Consider the following 22,276-nt stretch of genomic DNA (forward strand, 5'->3'; position numbering starts at 1 on the left):
GTGGTACTGGTCTACTTATTTCAAATGAATGGAAATTTGATACTTTACCATCTCTTACTGGCAACAGTTCATTTGAATCACATGCAATTACTATTACCCACCCTGTTAAAATCCACGTTGTAGTTGTTTATTGTCCCCCAGGTCAACTAGGTAACTTCTTGGAGTAGTTGGATGTGTTACACTTAAACTTGCCTGAAGACAGTACTACTCTGATTCTACTCGGTGACTTCAACATCCACCTAGAAAAATCCCATGCTGCTGACTTCAACACTCTGCTTGCCTCATTTGACCTCAAGCGAGTGTCAACTACAGCTACTCACAAATCAGGTAAGGATTGGACAGATTGGACTTTATCTACACATGCTACTGCTCCACTGACAACACTTTAGTTACCCCATTGCACACCTCAGACCACATCCTCATCACTTTTAAACTCAAACTGACTCCTGACACAACACGCACATCTCTATAGGTCACCTTTCGGCATAACCTACACACACTATCTCCTCTATGGATGCCTATCCTCATCCTCACTTCCTCCACCCTTCCTCCACCCTCTCAGTTTTCAGCACTGCTACTGACACTCTTTACTCCACTCTAAAATCTTGCTTAGGCAACTTTTGCCCCCTTTCTTCCAGACCAGCACGCACCACCCCCTCTGCCCCCTGGCTGTCCGATGTTCTTCGTGAACATCACTCTAGGCTCAAGGCTGCAGAGAGGAATTGGCGCAAATAAAATAAAAAGCTCTACTGACCTTAGCTTGTATCAGTCACTCCTCTCTTCCTTCTCTGCAAATGTCTCCACTGCTAAAACGACATACAACCATAACAAAATTAACAACTGTTTTGACTCTCGCACACTTTTCAAAACCTTCTCTTCTCTTCTCTTCTCTTCTCTTCTCTTCTCTTCTCTTCTCTTCTCTTCTCTTCTCTTCTCTTCTCTTCTCTGTCCTTCCATCCCTCTTCTAACCCCCTCTTCATCAACTCTTACAGCTTCCAAATCCCCAGTACTCATCTTGCTGGATCTGTCTGCTGTTTTGACACAGTTAACCACCAGATCCTCCTGTCCACTCTCATGAAGATGGGCATCTCAGGAACTGCACTCCAGTGTTTCAAGTCTTACCTCTCAGGTAGGTCCTTCAGGGTGTCTTGGAGGGGTGAGGTTTCGAAGACACAACTTCTTGCTACTAGGGTTCCTCAGGGCTCCATCTACATGTCATCATTAGGATCTGTCATTCAGAAACATGGCTTTTCCTATCACTGCTATGCTGATGACACTAAACTCTACATCTCATTCCAACCAGATGATCCAATGGTAGCTGATCCAAGCTGGTGGAATGACTTGATCTCAATTTGAGCAGCTGAGTCTTTAGCCATTTAAAACGTCTAAATACACATATTTTTTGCCAGTATCTGACCAATTAATACTAGCACTTACCAATTCAAGTCAATTCTATTCGTTTTTTCTCATTCATAAAAAATACTTACTATGTGTACTGTGCTAGACTAACTGAGACTTGTCAAATCATTTGTATACTGTTGCTCTCTTGTTGGTCTGACTGCTTCTATTGTTCTCCTCATTTGTAAGTCGCTTCGGATAAAAGTGTCTGCTAAATGATTGAATTTAAATGTAATTGTCTTGGTGTGAATAGGACTTTGCAATTTTGTGTAAATTGCAGCTGTTATTCTTATCCTTTTCATTTGATTCCTTTCCCACTTTTTTCCCATTTTCACAAAAAGTGATGTGGAGTGTTTGAAATAAAGGTGCAGTAACATTTACCATTGCTCATTTCAGTAAGATTCTACACAATCTGGAATTTTGCATGAGGGTGAAAAATGGTCAAGTTGGCCATGCAAATTTGCCACGCTGACCAACTGAAAGCTACTTGGTTTTAAGGTGACTTCTGAGCTCTGCTTCATTCAATGTATGAAACTGAATGCATCATTTACATACAGTTTCATACATTGCTACACTAATGACAATAGACAATGAGCCTTTTTAAGGTGAAATTTGACTAATGTGACTGCAACATTAAGAGGGGAGCGTCTCAAAAAAAAAAAGTAGTTACAGGGTATTCATTTGAAATGCTTGTTAATACCAGGTGGAAACAGGACCTTAGTGAGCATCACTAATGTAAGTGTAAGAACTAGAAGTGTTCTCTCTGCAATGGCTCTCACACACAATACTTCACCTCACACTTAACTTTTACACACACACACACACACACACACACACACACACACACACTGTCTCAACTCAAACATTGCTCTCTGACTCCAATTAGATCCCAATCCTCCTGACCAGATTGCTCATTTACATTTTAATAATTTAAAATCAATCTACCTCCACACCTGAGAACTGATTCTGAACCCTCAGCACACACACACACACACACACACACACACACACACACACACACACACAGACAGACAGAGAGAGAGGAGTGTGTGGTCATGTGTAAATATACACTGCTTATAAATTCACTGATCTGTTAATAACCCACCTGGTGCTCTTGAATGTATGTGTGTGTGTGCTTCACTTATGCATGATCTCTCATCTCCTGCAACATCAGCCATCAAACCATACCCTTCCTCTTACCATACTGAGGGATTTGAAAGTAATTTTGCTGTGTGTGTGTGTGTGTGTGTGTGTGAGCAAGCAACAGAGGCACAATGAGCTTCATCCTGTGAGTGAACTCAAGTGCTTCGCTCCCATATGGGTGTTACACGGAGTCTCCGTTAGCCTGCTATCACAGACTAGAGAGACATCATACTCAACTCAACCCACAAACAAGAACATAACACCAGCCTAACTCTGCTTTACTATTTATCACTATTTAATTTAAAGCCATGCTATTAAATACTGCTAAATTTGCTATTAATGCTATTAAATTTGTATTTATTTTACATAATATTTAATAAAATAATTTTACATTAAAAAAATGAATCTTGATGCTTGATAAAAAAAAGATAGTAAAAAACAACCCTAAATTCAATGTGAAAATAAAAATCCTGCTTCCTGCCTTAGCGGCCAAACAGAAAAACTTTTTGGCCGATGCTGATCATTAAGAAATGCCAAATATAGACCAATATTTTGGCTATGACAATAAATTGGTCGACCACTATGTCTCTCTCTATATATATTTGGGATTTACTGGTTAATGGTTTGATGAAATGTCATATATACCCACAACAAAGCATGGACCGGCTGACGTTTTCAGACATTCTTCCAGTAATTTCATCCGTAGTCTCTGCAGCTCCGGACTGTCCCACTCCTCTGGATCAATGCCCCAGTACAGGTCCACCACCTGCAAAACACACATATACATATATTTAAAACACCACTGAAACGTATACACACTGTCTAAACATTTATGATGCATACAACTTCCAGTTGCGACTTACAAGACATGAATAATTTGCTTTTAATACATTCCAAAATGACTGTCTTCATTCAACTCAAAGGAGAAGTTTAGTGGAATGGTATTTATGTATTTATTCCTTTATTTATTTATTTGTTTGTTTGTTTGTTTTATTTTTGCCTTTATTTTGATAGGACAGTAAGTGCCCACAAGGCTATTGGTGCCGACAGTTTAGTGCAATGTTCTGATTACTTTTTTTCTTACAATGGAAAAAGAACTGGCACATAATTCAGAGAGACACTTGAAGAATAAAATTTTAGTAGGCCTATATATCAACACCCTTAACTATAGCCTAATTCTTTTTTATTACTAAGTAAGGAAGATCTGTGGCATAATGAATGCCTGGGAGAGTATGAATTTCCACACTCTTTCAGCACACATTAGCACTTTAAAAGGAACCACAGGGAGAGGAATGAGAGAACAGACAGAGAGAGACAGCGAGAATGACAGAAAGGAAGGGAGGAACGTAACAAGAACAGCAATGCTGAAAATATGTTCCTGCAGTCAGCTAAACACTGCACTCACACTGTGACACATTAAACTGCTTACTGCTCACAATTAAGAGTCTCTAATCATTTTGAGTGTGTTTTCAGAATCACTAAAATAGTTTGAGTCTGACAGCACACGTGTATGTACAGCAACAGCATAATAACCTCACACAGAGCCATTCAAAAGGGTTATCTTGTATATCGATTGTTGTAAAGAATATATATGCTAGCTGCCATATTGTTTTGGTTAAATTAGTTAAAATTTCTCCACATACACCCACTCACCCTACAAACCAGGCTAGAAGGATATCTTGGGGGATTTCAACACCTAGCTCATTATTCATTTTATAGATCATACATTCTTTTGATAAAATTGGTAACATAGATGCACAATAAACTTGTAATACTCCTTCTTGATAGTTTAATCACCCTCGGTCATTCTAATAACAAACAAAGTGATTTCTGGCGCACATTCTTTTCAGTCATTTTTTGACAAACAGTCCAACAGTATTCAGATATAATTTTCCTTAATATAATTACTGTAAACTATTGTTTAACAGTTAAAATGTTAAATTGAAATTAAAGTTTAAATTGATAAAAAGTGGCATTAAGTATTAAACTATTATGAAGGATTTCTTTCTATTCGTCAGAAAATCCTGAAAGAAACTCAGTATCAACGTTTCCATAAAAATGTTATGCAACACAACTGATTTCATCATTAAATCAGCATATAAATCAGGAATAAATTACAAGTTAAAATATATTAAATCAGAAAACATTATGACATTATATCTGGGAGCATGACTGAATTTAAGTTAGTTAAGTTTATTTAGTTTATTCAACAGGGACCATGCACAATACAGCTGTTGTGCCAGAGTTTGCTATAATTTACATTCTGCACGCTCTAGGCAATACAGCATAAAAGTACAGCAGTACAATACAATAAAAAAATGTACATACAGTATATCACATATTGTATTCCATATAAAAGATAATTAATAAATATCAGGGGTGGTCAACGTCAGTCCTGGAGAGCCACAGTCCTGCAGAGTTTTACTCCAACTGGTTCTTCAGGACCGACGGTGGCCACCCATGATATCACTGATCACATAATTGATTTGTCTTATGCCTTATTTTAATTCGTTTAGTCAGGACCACTTTCGTCAAAGGATTTATTGGCAAATAACAATAATTAAGATTGTTGGTATGATTCCATTCTGGACAAAAACTCTCCGTCTGTCCATACAGCCTTGCCTGGATAGAGTAGGGAGCGCAGCAACACTATTTCCCCCCACGGCATTACAGAACAGCTTCAGCAGAATTGTTTTTAACATACAGTCATGTCCAAAAGTTTTGGCAGTGACATACATTTTTTGTTTTGCAAAGTTTGCATGCTTAAGCTGTTGTTGTGTTCATTCACATTGTTTCTAGATTATTGTGTAGAGTGATCAGATGCATTTTAAATAATTGCTAAAAGCTTAATTGGCCAAAAAATTTACTTTTCACAAAAAATAAAAATTTAGCTGTTTTTTGATCCTGACACAAAATGAACAGCTAACATTAATTGACTAATCATATCAGCAGCACATGTGAGAGTGTGAATGAGTACAAGTCAGGTGAAATCACTATCATACTAAATAGATTGTAAGAGTAGACTGTTCCCTTCCGAGGGAACTTCGAACTGAGTCCTCTAGGGTTGCTATGGGGAATGCCTTCAGCGTGACCGGTGTCTGAAGCATATATCTAAAAATGACAATAAACTGTAAACTATTGTTTAACAGTTAAAATGTTAAATTGAAATTAAAGTTTAAATTGATAAAAAGTGGCATTAAGTATTAAACTATTATGAAGGATTTCTTTCTATTCGTCAGAAAATCCTGAAAGAAACTCAGTATCAACGTTTCCATAAAAATGTTATGCAACACAACTGATTTCATCATTAAATCAGCATATAAATCAGGAATAAATTACAAGTTAAAATATATTAAATCAGAAAACATTATGACATTATATCTGGGAGCATGACTGAATTTAAGTTAGTTAAGTTTATTTAGTTTATTCAACAGGGACCATGCACAATACAGCTGTTGTGCCAGAGTTTGCTATAATTTACATTCTGCACGCTCTAGGCAATACAGCATAAAAGTACAGCAGTACAATACAATAAAAAAATGTACATACAGTATATCACATATTGTATTCCATATAAAAGATAATTAATAAATATCAGGGGTGGTCAACGTCAGTCCTGGAGAGCCACAGTCCTGCAGAGTTTTACTCCAACTGGTTCTTCAGGACCGACGGTGGCCACCCATGATATCACTGATCACATAATTGATTTGTCTTATGCCTTATTTTAATTCGTTTAGTCAGGACCACTTTCGTCAAAGGATTTATTGGCAAATAACAATAATTAAGATTGTTGGTATGATTCCATTCTGGACAAAAACTCTCCGTCTGTCCATACAGCCTTGCCTGGATAGAGTAGGGAGCGCAGCAACACTATTTCCCCCCACGGCATTACAGAACAGCTTCAGCAGAATTGTTTTTAACATACAGTCATGTCCAAAAGTTTTGGCAGTGACATACATTTTTTGTTTTGCAAAGTTTGCATGCTTAAGCTGTTGTTGTGTTCATTCACATTGTTTCTAGATTATTGTGTAGAGTGATCAGATGCATTTTAAATAATTGCTAAAAGCTTAATTGGCCAAAAAATTTACTTTTCACAAAAAATAAAAATTTAGCTGTTTTTTGATCCTGACACAAAATGAACAGCTAACATTAATTGACTAATCATATCAGCAGCACATGTGAGAGTGTGAATGAGTACAAGTCAGGTGAAATCACTATCATACTAAATAGATTGTAAGAGTAGACTGTTCCCTTCCGAGGGAACTTCGAACTGAGTCCTCTAGGGTTGCTATGGGGAATGCCTTCAGCGTGACCGGTGTCTGAAGCATATATCTAAAAATGACAATAACATTGGCCAGCGACAGCCTATGACGTTATTACCCTTTACAGTATAAAAGGGTGCCGGGATAACACGTCATTCTCTTCTGGATCGAGATCAGACCATGTCCAGCTGCTCCAGTGGACTGTCTCTTATTGGGCCCTGCTGGGTTACCGCTTCTAATCTAGCGCCCCCTTCTGGTCTAGCTGAGAAGTGCTCCCCTCTCTGTGAGGGTTAACTATGAGTCGCTCCCAGTATGTGCTGTAAGGGCCTGCCTCAGCTTGAGAGCCGAGAGCGCTGCTCCCGAAGAACCCCATTTGCAACGAACTAAGTGTTAGGCCCATCTCTGTTGCCTCCTTGGTGTAGCGTCTGGACCAATCAGACACACCATTTTTCATTTGATTTAACAAATCAATTATTCAAGTTTATGTAGTATGTTAGACTAGTTTAAGTGTTTATGTAGTTAATAAAGTCTTATTTGTATCACACTTGATGTTGTTCATTGTTTGCTCATAACTGGAGTCACTTAATCATGCAGATTTATGCTACAAGCTCTTTGTAGAATTGTACAGTAAGAAAGTTATTTCCCTTAACCAGGAAATTAACGTTCTTAGAATTGACAGACAGTTGACCCTGAGAGGTCAGCTAAATATCTACAGTGGATCTAAATATTTATAATTAATTATAACTAGTTATGATTAATTATTCATATTTCCCCATGAGCCGATTCGCTACATTGGTCAGTTGCCTTTATGTTGGGACCCTGTTGTTCCCTTAGAAATGTGTGATCCCCTTCTAGCAGAATCCCATTTCTGATGTCCCATTTGCCATCTATCTGCCCCCGGACATGACTGTGCTCCCCTCACTGCGGGAGGGTTCCTTGAGCTCACCGGTCCTGGGCAGACTGGGTGAGTCCTCCTCTCGACTCGAGAGTTAGATCCTCTACCCTGGGCTATTGGTCGCTTCGGTCAAGCTGGGTTCCTCTCTCTCCTCACTAGGGGTTGAATGCTCCGCTCTTGAGCTCCGTGGCAGTGACATCAGGTAGTTGGGCCGCTTGCTGCTTCCCTGATAAGCTGCCTCTATTCAGGTCAAGTCAGGCAGTGCTCCCCTCCCCTCAGAGGGTTGTCTTTAAGCCTGCCGCTCCCGATTGAGTGTTTGAGGACTTCTGAGCATCTGTGAGCAGATGCTTCAGAATCTTTCTAAATCCATGCTATGGTAAGTGCACACGCTAAGCTTCTGTGCACTTTCTAAAATCCACATTGTGGTAAGTGTGCACACTAAGCATTCTGAGCACTTTCTAAAATCCTGTATGGTAACGGTTACGTGCTGTCAGCCTCGTTCCCTTTCTCTGAGTTGGCTTAGGCCCCGGTTCTCGCCTTGGGCTCTACTCAACCAATGTATCTCTGTTGATACATTTCTGAGCAGGGTGTTGCTACCTAAGATCTGTCGAGTCAGTTCTTTGAGCAGGTTTATTCAGTAGCCCCTCCTGGGTGACAGGCCAGGGTCTGGTGTGTTTTTTTTTAGACATCTGGCCGTATCCCCTTAAAGGAATTTCTTTCTTCTGATTCCAAGCCTTGAGTTCTGCCATAGGCTTGGGCTTCCTAGCCCAGCCCTTAACAGGTAAGTTATTTTAGGGTATGCACTCCCCTCAGCATGGTGGCATGGGTATACCATTCCTCATAGCGACCCTAGAAGACGCAGTTCATGGTTCCCTCAGAAGGGAACCTCTCAGGTTACGTATGTAACCATGGTTCCCTGAGAAGGGAACGAGACACTGCATCATCTATTTTCCTTGCCATGCTTCGAACGCAAGCTTCAGATGAAGAAGCGGATGACGTGTTATTTCCGGCGCCCTTTTATACTGTATCATGCAGGGTAATGATGTCATAGGCTGTCGCCGGCCAATGTTATTGTCATTTTTAGATATATGCTTCAGACACCGGTCATACTGAAGACGTTCCCCATAGCGACCCTAGAGGACACAGTGTCTAATTCCCTTCTCAGGGAACCATGGTTACATACATAACCTGAGACGATTGCTATAAAAGGAGGGAAGAAGCACTTCAATGTGTTCTTGTTAGCAATGTCTACCTCCAAAGAAACACATGCAGCCATCATCGCTTTGCATCAAAATGGCTTCACATGCAAGGGAATTGCTACAATGAATATTGCACCTGAAAGAACAATTTGCACCCACAAACCAAAAATGGTTTACCTGCACTGGTGGCAACATGATAGAGGAACAAGAGATTGAGGGAACGAAATTGCTTGTGTCTATGTGTGTGTGTGTGTGTGTGGTAATGGACTTAACGAAGAGAGACAGGACATTTCCTCAGCACCAGTAGGGCAGGACACAAGAATATCCCTGGACACATTTGTCAGTATCAGTGTCACTTGTGCAGATAAATCAAATGGCAAATACGATGCAGGGGGAATCTCTCCCTGCTGCACGCATGCGAGCGTGTACATGCTGAAGGACTGGGCCTCCATAACCAAGTATGTGTTTGCCGATCACATCTGTTCCATGTGTGATTATGAGTGTGATTAGTTTAATTTGATAGTGATTTAATGTGTCTATGCTGGTCACGTCTTTCTCTTTCTCGCAATCTTAAGCAATCCAATACAATTCTGATGTCATTCACATTGTGGTAGCTCTTTAGGATCCCAAACACATTTATTTTGCTCAGCTGGCAAAAACCAAGTCACTGTGAGTCCCGCCTTCCTTCACAAGCAGTGCTCACTGCTGAGTCAAATGACATCCAGCTCCTCCTCTCTGGACGTAATGGGTGGAGTTTGACCTAGTCCAGCTCCACCTCTGTGGACCTAATGGGTGGAGTTATGTTTAGTGATAGGTTAATAGGTAGGGTTAGGGCGTGCTCCACCCATTACGTCCAGCGAAGGGGAGCTGAATGTCAAGCTCCACCCATTGGCTCTGCAGTGAGCAGCCTCTCTTCCTCCCAGACTTCATTTAACAAATACAATCATGGATTTAATCCAAGAGCACATAAAGCACAAGAGACTGCCTACATAATGTGAGCTCTACACTCAACTAATCAAACTTCTAAGAAGAGAGAAATACTTCATGTGAAAAATTTCTAGCATTTAATGTATACGTTATAATGCTGAAATGGAGAATCCTTTACATTTCTTTACAACTTTACAATAAAGTTCACTTTGTTCAAATTTAAATTTTTTTTTACAGCATTTACTACTGCACTGTAAAAGGGAATAATTAAAAAAAGGTTATAAATTCAAGGTTCATTCAGATAATTCTCCTAAGTAGCTTCACTTTGTTTTGTCAATTTTAATTTGTTTATTCAGTAAATGTGAAATGCCTCGTTGGCCAATACATTTGTCAAGGTAGCTACATATTTCTTGTTCAGCAACTTTTTCAATTACTAACAATCTTTGCTTCTGAAGAAACGATTGTTTTACCAAGAAAAGATATCTGGGATACATTTAAAAGGTTTAACACAGATCGCAATATCTCAATAACTGACACACAAACTTCAAGAATGGTGACAATCAACACATGTATGAGCTCTTAACGTCACAAAAAAAACGATGAGCTCTTAATATCACAACACAACAAAAAATTAAAAAACAACAGCAAAAACCAGCAAACAGAAAAACAAGGATCATACAACAGTAATTTACATCTCTTAGTATCCATAAACTGGAAACATATTTTTTTCGGTGTATAAGTTCATGTTTACTGATGAATATGCCAGTTTTCATTGTTAATTCATATTTTTCATTCATAATAATGTTTATTCATAATAATTCATAACAGTGTATTAGTATATGAAAATATTAATATGCATTTAGATTAATTAAAGCACTGTTTATTATTAGTTCATCATAGCTAATGTGTTAACAAATTGAGTCTTAACGGAAAGTGTTATCAGTGTATTCATTTTCATATTGTGATTAAAAGGTTTTGACTGTTGAGTATGTTTACATATACACTATTGCTGATCTATTAAAAAATTAAATCAATCAATCAATCCTCATAATGCAAAATATACTGGTCTTGATGTCAACATGCAAATAGACACGTGCACCTAGACATGAATAAGCCACCAGAATGGCATTAAAGATGTTTACATACAGAGTGAAATCAGGATATTAGGCAAATATCTGTGTGCCAATCAGGTTTTGCTTAAACCGTGTTCACATGACCTTACATGTTGTTGGTTTATGAAACACTCAGTGTAAGATTATGCATGTAAACACACTCATTGACCTTATATATTGTCATCAGGTGTAAGTACATGACAGGCATGTTTAATCCAAAAATGACAACAATCAGGCTTCCACTGTGATAATCAGGTTTGATCATTCTTTGTGATTGGCAGATCACAGCAAAGACTGGCAAAAAGTTTTCCTATTGGCTGGACTGCATTTTGGCTGCTGGCAGTGGAGCAAGTGGTGGGAGAACTGTTTTCACTCAAACAGAGTGAGTGCAATCAGTCATGCTTTCACACGCACGCACTGACACTCGTGCACAAACACTTACACACATTGAGCTTGATGGATCTGAACCATTAACTAACCAAGCAATTAGAGTGTGACAGCACAGCCCCTGGGAAACAATGATAACAAGGTATATAGACGGTTAAGAATCCCAAACATCTGGACATGACAAAACAGATGACAAACACACCCTCCTTAGATTTCTCTGAGCAATTGAGAGAGGGACACATGGAGATAATTAGCATGCATCTAAAGCTTTTCATAAAAACAAACCTGAGAAAATGAATCAAGGAGCTGACAGACAGTAAAAAAGCTGTGATGTTCAGCAAAACAATGATATTTTTGTGAACTCAAGTCACAAAGCCATCAGATTTGTAATAAGTGGATGAGTTAGCAGAGTCCACCATATGAGGGAAATGAATGGCTTAGAATATTTCCCGTATGCTAACAAGATTTTATGAATACAGTGTCTGCCACTGATTTCTTAAATTATGACAGCTGTCATCTACTATGACAACCTAATCACAGTGTTATGAACTATGAAAACAACTCAATTTAACTGGTATCATGAGCAAAGAACTATTACAAATGCTGACTTCTGTTGCCTCGCTTTTCTTTAATGCATTACAGCCCACATTTAAACCACACAGGGCTACACAATTACGTTTTTCAAAGAAAACACACATGCATATGCAGCAAGTATCATTAAATGCAGTTTACTGCACACCGACGTGGAGTAAAAGAGACTGAAAAGCTGTCATTTTCCACTAATAGTGCAACCAAAAAAAATATGATGAGGTTTACTCAGCTACTGAGACTGAGCAATTGAGAGAGGGACACATGGAGATAATTAGCATGCATCTGAAGCTTTTCATAAAAACAAACCTGAGAAAATGAATCAAGGAGCTGACAGACAGTAAAAAAGCTGTGATGTTCAGCAAAACAATTATATTTTTGTGAACTCAAGTCACAAAGCCATCAGATTTGTAATAAGTGGATGAGTTAGCAGAGTCCACCATATGAGGGAAATGAATGGCTTAGAATATTCCCCGTATGCTAACAAGATTTTATGAATACAGTGTCTGCCACTGATTTCTTAAATTATGACAGCTGTCATCTACTATGACAACCTAATCACAGTGTTATGAACTATGAAAACAACTCAATTTAACTGGTATCATGAGCAAAGAACTATTACAAATGCTGACTTCTGTTGCCTCGCTTTTCTTTAATGCATTACAGCCCACATTTAAACCACACAGGGCTACACAATTACGTTTTTCAAAGAAAACACACATGCATATGCAGCAAGTATCATTAAATGCAGTTTACTGCACACCGACGTGGAGTAAAAGAGACTGAAAAGATGTCATTTTCCACTAATAGTGCAACCAAAAAAAATATGATGAGGTTTACTCAGCTACTGAGGGCCCTGGACATAAAATTTCATAACATCAGGCAAATATGACTGTATTTACATAATTACACAGCTCGAACTAAGGGTTTGCAAACATAATGCTTCATAAATCCCAAATGGCTGGTGATAAAAGGTGAAAGTGTGCCAAACTGGTCAATATCAGTGCTGGAAAAGTTCTACATTTAAATTCAAACTTGCCCTGAAGACATTTGAGGTGACATTAAAGTAGACAACCATAAACTGAATCAATTGAAAATTTACATAGACAAACCAACTTAAGCACTGTTGTTGACAGGTTTTAATACTTTCAGGCTTCACTGCATCCATAATCTGTCTTCAAAGGACAAAGTCTTGCGCTTCTTCTCTTTTCTCCTCGGTTTTCATGATTATTCCGAGAACTTTCAGATGATGCCTTGGAGATGGAATGAAAGGGAATGAAATCGTGCATAAAACTATCATAAAACAAACAAACAACAGAACAGCCTTGAATTAAAGAACAGAGGCTCATCTTTGTATGCAACTGGAGAAAAAAAAATCTGTCATGTTTTGTAACTTTAATATCTGGGTGACATGCCATCAATTGCTTGATGGTGACATGATTGTACTGTTACAAACATGTAGGGAAGCACATACATTGTGCAATACAGCAATAGCTTATATTATATAACTAGTCTGTTATACTTTCTCAGTCTTGAAATTTCAAATCTGCATTGATTAGAGGTTATCAGTGCTCTGTATGCTTTATTTTAAAAGGGGCATTTAAAAAAGCAAGGGTTTTTTTCATCATAATAAAAAAGATGATGCAAAGTAAAATAATAAAACAACACAAATATAACAATAAAACAATGTTAAAACATAACATTGCAAGTTAAACTACACTTAAAGTTACCATTAAAAATGTGACCATTCTTGTTTTTTTTCTTCCATTTAAAGTTGTAGCATTTATTATGAATGATTTATTCATGAACATTTAAAAAAAAAAAAAACATCCCTACAAACACCTATACTGTATCAGTAAACAGAAATTGTAATCTAAGATTCAGTTTGGTTTGGCTGCCTGCATCGATAACAACTTCTGCAAAAAAAATATATAATTTAAATGGTAAACAGCATAAGAGTCAAATGGTTTGAAATGAGCAGAAGTTATGAGCAGATTTCATGATGAGATCCAAAACGATTGAGCAGAGGATACAAACATAATTTACAATGCATTTGCCAGTTTCAGCCCGATGAAAAGACCCTCAGATTCTCCTGAGACAAGTTATGATTTATCATTCTTCTGGCCCTTCGGGCTACATGAATGTATCACTTTAATAGAAGACAAAGGAGTCAACTGATGGCCCCCATTAAGGGCCAATTAGAAGAGAAATATGATTATCCAACGTGCATGATGGTTGAACACTATATCTTATGCCATACCTACAAACACCTATACTGTATCAGTAAACAGAAATTGTAATCTAAGATTCAGTTTGGTTTGGCTGCCTGCATCGATAACAACTTCTGCAAAAAAAAAAAATCATTTAAATGGTAAACAGCATAAGAGTCAAATGGTTTGAAATGAGCAGAAGTTATGAGCAGATTTCATGATGAGATCCAAAACGATTGAGCAGAGGATACAAACATAATTTACAATGCATTTGCCAGTTTCAGCCCGATGAAAAGACCCTCAGATTCTCCTGAGACAAGTTATGATTTATCATTCTTCTGGCCCTTCGGGCTACATGAATGTATCACTTTAATAGAAGACAAAGGAGTCAACTGATGGCCCCCATTAAGGGCCAATTAGAAGAGAAATATGATTATCCAACGTGCATGATGGTTGAACACTATATCTTATGCTTACATCGTTCAATTATCGAAAACAAGAAGAGAAGAAGGAACACAAGCATCTACAAAATCTAAAGTAGGAGGGAAACAGAGGCACGACGGGAGATGAAAAGTGTACGATAGCGAAAGGCAGAAAGCAAGGAATAAAAAGACCTGTCAGAAGTACGCTGATTTAAGAGGCTGTTAGCTCACCCACCCTGCAGAGAGAACTATGTTCCTCAACCCCTTGGAGCAGTTACCAATCTCCATGCCTTCATCTCATCTCACAAACTACCCAGAATGCACTGCTCTTGAGTGCCTCTGCAATTAGACTACTGCTATAGCAACCAGCTGTCTAGCCTCATTGCCTTTTCAATTTAGAGAGAGAGAGAGAGAAAGAGGTGGTTGGGGGGAGACGTGAGGAGAGAGCAGCCAAAGGTTAAAACCATAAAACCTTTACATCAATCATGTCTATATGCCTGGAATGAAAATGGCAATTTTTTTTTTCTGCAAATGGCCAATCGATGCGCTCTAACTGAAAATGTAGAAGCCACCTCTATTCCATACAAGCCCATGGATCAATGCAGCAACAGCGAGACACAACCTCCAAACCCCCGTGAGGAATGAACGCTTGTATTTCAGTCCTTCTATCTTTTCATCTCTCTCTATCTCTTTCTGTTTACCCTTCAGCTGTTTTCCATCCCTTTTTCTCACCTTCTCATCAGCTCCAATGAGTGCTGACAGATCCAATGTGCTCTCGCCAGCATGGAGCACTTACACAACGGGCCATGAATTCCCAGGGTGACTGTAGGGTTGGGGTTGGGTTCATAGCCTGCTGAGGAGTGCGAACGAGCCACCAAATGATGGTTACATAGGTCATAATCCCACTTTACCACCTTTAGGACCTCAAGCAAGACAATTAACCCAAGAACAAACCACTAATATCATTTTTCCCCACCAATACACTTTCCTGTGTTAACACACCTTTTCTGGATGTCACAAAGTCCATTAGTTCCACAATAAAGTTCTGAAGGATATTCATTTGATCACTATAACAGGACAAAAGATGTAGAAGAGGTTGGCCACCATCACAATTTGAGTCAAAAGTCCAGCAGTAGTCTCCCAGCTGTAGTTTTGTATTAGTTCAAACTTAGTTCTGTCCACTGGCTTGGTAACTGGATTTTGAGAAGAAGGCACTGCACTCACAATAAATTAATTAGAGTCCATTATTATATTATATTATTATTATTATTATATGTATATACATTTTTTAGCTTCAGAAATGTTCTATTTTTGTGTTTTTTTATTTTTTAAAAACTGTTTAGATTTCCCTGGAACGTCTACGATAGGCAGATTAATGGCAGGTTCCATTGTGACTCTCTATGCTACACCATGTTGAGTAAATCAAATAATCCTGCATAAATAAATCAGTCCTCTAAATCTATGCAAAGTAAAATCTGTGAAAAGTCTGTGACCTTGAAGCCTGTGACTGGCCATTTCATTTTAACATATTTATTTTAAAGCTGGAGATTGGAAAAACATTCTAATTAAACCACCACTATAAGGCAATGCTATCAATAAAAAAAACATAATTAAATCAAAAGATTCTGAAAGCATTTTACATAGCTTGAAGGAGATAAATTATTAAACTGATTATCAAACAATTAGAAGATATATTAACTTATTGATATTGTGAATTATCTTTTTTTCAGTAGTAACAACAGTATTTTGTCAGAAATCATTATTACTGTGTGTGTGTGTGTTGAACATTTAATCACAACTGCTTATCTCCTGTGAATCCAACTTAGACTTAATAAACATTTATACAAATGTGTTTATATGCAAATCAGTCAGTTCAGTAGGCTACCTGACACATTTAGACTCGTCTCCAGCCCTGTAATCAAACCTCGCCTCTGCTGCGGTCGTCATGGCAGCCAAACAGTATTACCAGCGATTTACAAGTGCCTACATCTCCTTTCTTGCACTCTCATTGGATTATTAAGCCCATTTATAAGAAGTGATGTTGGTATAAAAACAGGACTTTGTGATTGAGTGTGTGAGATGCGTGAAGACTGGGCCTGTGTTGATGTAATCAAGTTGACTGGAAGCTCATCCAGAGATAGTGAACAGATTACACAGTTGTTGAAATGGTCACTTGAGGTTTGAGTGTGAATGTCTCTTGTCTGTGAAGACAGCGATATGATATGGAGAGTCATGTGGGGGGAAGAGATTACACATTTTTGATCTCTTTGAGCTTTGCTGTGTTTGAAGGGACATAAAAGGCTTTGAAAGACTGAAAAGATATGACTTTTGGGGTTCTCATAATAATTAATCAACATGGATTAGAGGTCGACTTACATCTAAAATATGAACATGATATAATGTTCATTTGAGGGCACATACAATATATACAATGCGATTTAAAAACTGCATTTAACCTCCCCTTCGGGCTCTCCCTGTCCCCCCGTGTCTTCACAAAAGTCGCGGAGGGCGCCCTTGCCCCACTATGGGAAGTGGGCATCAGGATCCTCAACTATATCGACGACTGGCTCATCGTGACCCGGTCGCGAGAAGAGTTGTGCGATCACAGGGACCAGGTGCTCCGGCACCTCAGTCAGTTGGGGCTTCAGGTCAACTGAGAGAAGAGCAAGCTCTCCCCCATGCAGAGAATCTCTTTTCTCGGTATGGAGTTAAGACTCGGTGAGACAGTGCTGAACTGCCTGAGTTCCTTCAGAGGCAGGACAGTGGTACAACTGAAAAACTTTCAGAGGCTCCTGGGGCATATGGCATCCGCAGCCGCAGTCACGTAACTCAGATTGCTTCATATGAGACCACTCCAGCACTGGATACACTCCCGAGTCCCGAGTTGGGCATGGCGCCGCGGTGCACATCGTGTGACCCACTCATTCAGCCCCTGGTCGGACCTTGCCTTCCTACGGGCCGGGGTGCCTTTAGAACAAGTGTCCCGGCATATTGTTGTCTCGACAGATGCCTCTAACACGGGCTGGGGTGCTACGTGCAATGGGCAGGCAGCCTCGGGTTCCTGGACAGGACCTCGACTGCTTTGGCACATCAACTGTCTGGAGTTGCTGGCAGTGCATCTAGCTTTGTGGCAGTTCCGGCCGCTGCTGCTGGACAAGAACATCACAACCGCTTATCACAACTCCATCCCCAGGCGGTCCAGCTGATTTGGAGACAATTTGGAGAAGCTCAGGTGGACCTGTTTGCTTCCCACAAGTCCTCCCACTGACCGCTGTATTATTCCCTGACCCAGGCCCTCCTGGGCACAGATGCACTGGCACACAGCTGGCTCCGGGCTCTATGCAAGTATGCGTTTCCCCCAGTGAGCCTTCTCGCACAGACACAGTGCAAGGTCAGGGAGGACGAGGAACAGGTCCTGCTGGTTGAGCCTTACTGGCCCACCCAGACCTGGTTTTCAGAACTCATGCTCCTCGCGACAACCCCTCCCTGGCGTATCCCAACGAGGAAGGACCTTGTTTCTCAGGGGCTGGGCACCATATGGCACCCGTGTCCAGATCTTTGGAACCTCCACGTGTGGCTCCTGGATGGTTTGTGTGTTTCAGACCTAAGTGATCCGCCACCAGCGGTGGTAGACACTGTCACTCAGGCTCTATGTAGCAAGCCTATGCTTTGAAGTGGAGTCTGTTCTAAAATTGGTGTTCTTCTCACCGAGAAGACCCCCCGGAGATGCTCAGACACAGTGCAAGGTCAGGGAGGACGAGGAACAGGTCCTGCTGGTTGAGCCTTACTGGCCCACCCAGACCTGGTTTTCAGAACTCATGCTCCTCGCGACAACCCCTCCCTGGCGTATCCCAACGAGGAAGGACCTTGTTTCTCAGGGGCTGGGCACCATATGGCACCCGTGTCCAGATCTTTGGAACCTCCACGTGTGGCTCCTGGATGGTTTGTGTGTTTCAGACCTAAGTGATCCGCCACCAGCGGTGGTAGACACTGTCACTCAGGCTCTATGTAGCAAGCCTATGCTTTGAAGTGGAGTCTGTTCTAAAATTGGTGTTCTTCTCACCGAGAAGACCCCCCGGAGATGCTCGATTAGAGACCCTGGCCTGGATACATGCCCAAGGTTCCCACCACTACCTTCCATGACCAGGTGGTGAACCTGCAAGCGCTGCCCCCGGGGGAGGCAGATCCAGCCTTGCCATTGCTGTGTCCAGTAAGAGTGTTACGCATATATGTGGACTGCCCCCAGAGCTTCAGAAGCTCTGAGCAGCTCCTTGTCTGCTACGGAGGTCAGCACAAAGGGAAGGCTGTCTCCAAGCTTGGCTCACTGGATAGTGTATGCCATCGCCTTGGCGTACCAATCCCAAGGCGAGCCATGCCCCCTGGGGGTGAGAGCTCACTCCACTCTGAGTATTGCCTCCTCCTGGGCAATGACGCATGGTGACTCTCTGGCAGACATCTGTCGAGCTGTGGGCTGTGTTTTACAAGGTTTTACAACCTTCATGTAGAGCCAGTTTCTTCCTGTGCATTGGGTAACAGGTAATTGGCAGGAAGAACTGGCTCGGTGTCATGTTTACTGTGCCATTCCCCCTCACACAGGGATGGGAGCTCCTTTCTCCTCCCAGTAGAGTTCCCCAGTCGGCGAACCCTGGTCGAGCACCCTCCAGCACCCCCTGGCAGTCAGACTTGGCGGAGCAGTCTGACACCAGGCCCAGTACTGGTGTTAGCATGCCCGATATCCCGGTCAGCTCCTGTACTGGGCTAGGTGTCCATATGGTTTGATTCCCTGCGAGCAATCCCGTATGTGTGTTCTTCCACGGTAAGGTTTCCCTCTTGGTAAACCCGTGTCTTCCCTTGACAGACCCCCTCTGTCAGTCTCTTCTAGCAGTTGTTCCATCCCTACTCTAAGGTAGGACCTGCCTCAGAGACCCATTCCATATGTAGTACTGCCCCTAGGTCAGTCATTATCAGTATCTCCACATGTTATCTCCCTACGGGTAGGATGTGTTCTCCGTAGCGACCTTTTCCTGAAGGATCACTTACCCATCGTTCTGCCAGGCTGAAAGAACAAATAGGGAAGATTTGAAGTAATCTTTCACTGAACGTTGAAATCCCTTCCAAAAACTTTTTTGTGGACGGAACAGCAGCATGGCCTTCTCCAGCAGCATTGTACTCACCATTTGGTCCCATTCAGTACCAAGGTCTGTGAATTTGTGCTGGGGCTTTGGGAAGGTTATAACCTTGGCGTAGGTTTGCCTTGACACGCCACGGCTTGTCAACATTCAGCATGCAAAATTCCCTAGCTAATTCTCATTGGCCTTTTCTCTTAAACTCCAAGTTAGACCCCTAATGTTGTCACGACTAACTTTGAAATCCGAGACGTTTCCATTATCAAAACCGAGACATTTCCAAAATCCATTATCAGACAGATTATGGTATATGCTGTAATTCGCTCCCCACACTGTGGGGCAGTCGTGCCCTAATGGTTAGAGAGTTGGACTTGTAACAGGTTTGAGTCTCGGTACCGGCAGGGATTGTAGGTGGGGGGAGTGAATGACCAGCGCTCTCTTCCACCCTCAATACCACGACTGAGGTGAGGCCCTTGAGCAAGGCACCAAGCCCCCAACTGCTCCCCGGGCGCCACAGCAAAAATGGCTGCCCACTGCTCCGGGTGTGTGTGTGTGTTCACTACTCACTGCTGTGTGTGTGCACTTGAATGGGTTAAATGTAGAGCATAAATTGCGAGTATGGGTCACCATACTTGGCCACACGTTTATATGTATATTTTTTGTTGCGCCAATCAATTTAATTACTTCACATATGAACCAAAGATCTGCACTCAAACTTTTTTAAATCTGCGAGTACATTTTATTTTACCTTCCTCACCACATGGTAAACACAAAAGTTTCGGCTCTATGCTTTCTTCAGTGTGTTAACACACTATCAGGGTCCCACACTGTCATTTTACAGCACTTCCAGGCCTGATCCGCCACTGCTAAGGGGATTGAGCATGTGTGTGTATGTGTTTGTGTGCGTGCTGTGACTGGACTGGGATGAAGCCTTGGGCAGACAAATGTAGCCTTACACACACATGTAGACAGACACACTCAATCCAGCATCTATCCCTCTCAGGGACGCCTCAGGAAATAGAATCAAATAATGCTGACCAGAAAGCATCGCAATTTGCCACATCATATTTTCTGGTTGAGAGAGCTCCCTTCTTTTTTCTGTCTGTCTCTCACTTTTCTCTCTCACCTTCTCTCTCCTTCTCACACCCCAATTCTTTCAGTTTTCTCTTCCTCTCTGACATTAACTTTGCTTTCCTGTCAGTTTATCATAACTAATAATGTGATAAATATAATTAAAAAGAGTAATTTTTTTCGTCAACATATGCAGTAAGATATTAAAAACATCCTTAAAACAAGACACATTTACTTCAGATGCAAAATTGTGTAAGATAATGCTACTCCTGAACAGGGGCGTGTCTAGAGCATTTTAAATGGGGTGGCCAGTCGGGGGCACTGGCTGAAAAGAGGGTGGCCGGAAATAAATAACTAGAGAAGGCTGACTATAATCAGCTTGCTTCCATTTAGTGAGATAAGTACTCCTCACCTGAATTAGAAAAAAGCTCTTCGTCTTCAGTGATGCGAAGACAACGTTTGAGCATGTACACGCAATATCTGAGCGAGAGCAGAGCCAATTCCTAAAAGAACAATATTTAAAAGCACACGTCCAGTTTTGTGCGAGTGAAGGAAATCCGCTTGGGAGTGGAAAGATTCGTCCTCGCGCACATGGATCGCGTAACATATGCGCTCTCGACATTGTCATTAAGATCACATTATAGAAACCGCCTAAAATTATAAATTTACTAAAAACAAGCCTATGGCAAGACATTTGGTGGGGGGGGGGCACCTGGAGTGGCCAGCCAAATTTCAGGGGGGGCTGGTGCCACCCCTGGCCACCACGTAGACACGCCCCTGCTCCTGAATTAGGGTTCATTCATAAGTGTTCATTTTTTTTGTTTAAACTTAAATATCTCTATATTTACATTTTATAAATATTTTTTTTAATAAATATATTTTATAATTTTTTTTTCAGTGAAATAATTGTCTTCTCTCGTTCTCTCATTAGATTCTATAAATATCAGGCCACAATTGGGAGTTCTACAGTGACAATACAACATTGAATGTCTCATGTCAGATTATCAAAATATGGAGTCAAAAATATCTGTCAAGTGATTTTTGCACCAAATGTGCAGTTCTGTGATTCAAAACATTTGATTTCCTGAAAGGAATGATTCATCCTAGGTATGCGCTGTTATAAGCCCACTTGTCTTATAATCAATTAATACAAATTATAAGCAATGTGATCACAATATATTTCAGCAATAGGACATGACTTGTTTCCATCCCAAAATCTCATTTTTGAAGAAATTTTTATTTAACCAGTTATTCCTGACTACTGTAGATACATGATGGATTCATAATACCCCCAGTACTACATTGTGGACCAATGACTAATCTGGGCAATGACTGACCTTGATGTCTCATCTTTCTCTTAAATCACTCACACCTGATGTGCATAAACTGACATATTAATGAAAAGATAAGCAGTGATATAATGGCTCATCTATGATAATGGATGAGGAGATGATTACACCAGGACTCAAGAAGAGGTATCTTAAAGCTGGAGTGTGTCAATTAAGGCTTATGTATATAATGTATATATATATATAT

General features: G+C 40.5%; 1 protein-coding gene across 1 annotated transcript in view; it reads right to left on the minus strand.

The window, feature by feature from the left end:
- The window catches only part of LOC107565166 (NACHT and WD repeat domain-containing protein 2-like), a 61,724-nt gene that overhangs the window by 21,933 nt on the left and 17,515 nt on the right, over positions 1 to 22,276 (minus strand). Inside the window, exon 4 of the mRNA XM_016250383.1 lies at positions 3,191 to 3,307. Within this exon, the coding sequence (XP_016105869.1) occupies positions 3,191 to 3,307 (117 nt within the window). The remainder of the gene's footprint in view (positions 1 to 3,190; positions 3,308 to 22,276) is intronic.

This window comes from Sinocyclocheilus grahami, unplaced genomic scaffold (assembly GCF_001515645.1).
Source record: "Sinocyclocheilus grahami isolate Dianchi unplaced genomic scaffold, SAMN03320097.WGS_v1.1 scaffold985.1, whole genome shotgun sequence".
NCBI classification, from domain to species: Eukaryota; Metazoa; Chordata; class Actinopteri; order Cypriniformes; family Cyprinidae; genus Sinocyclocheilus; species Sinocyclocheilus grahami.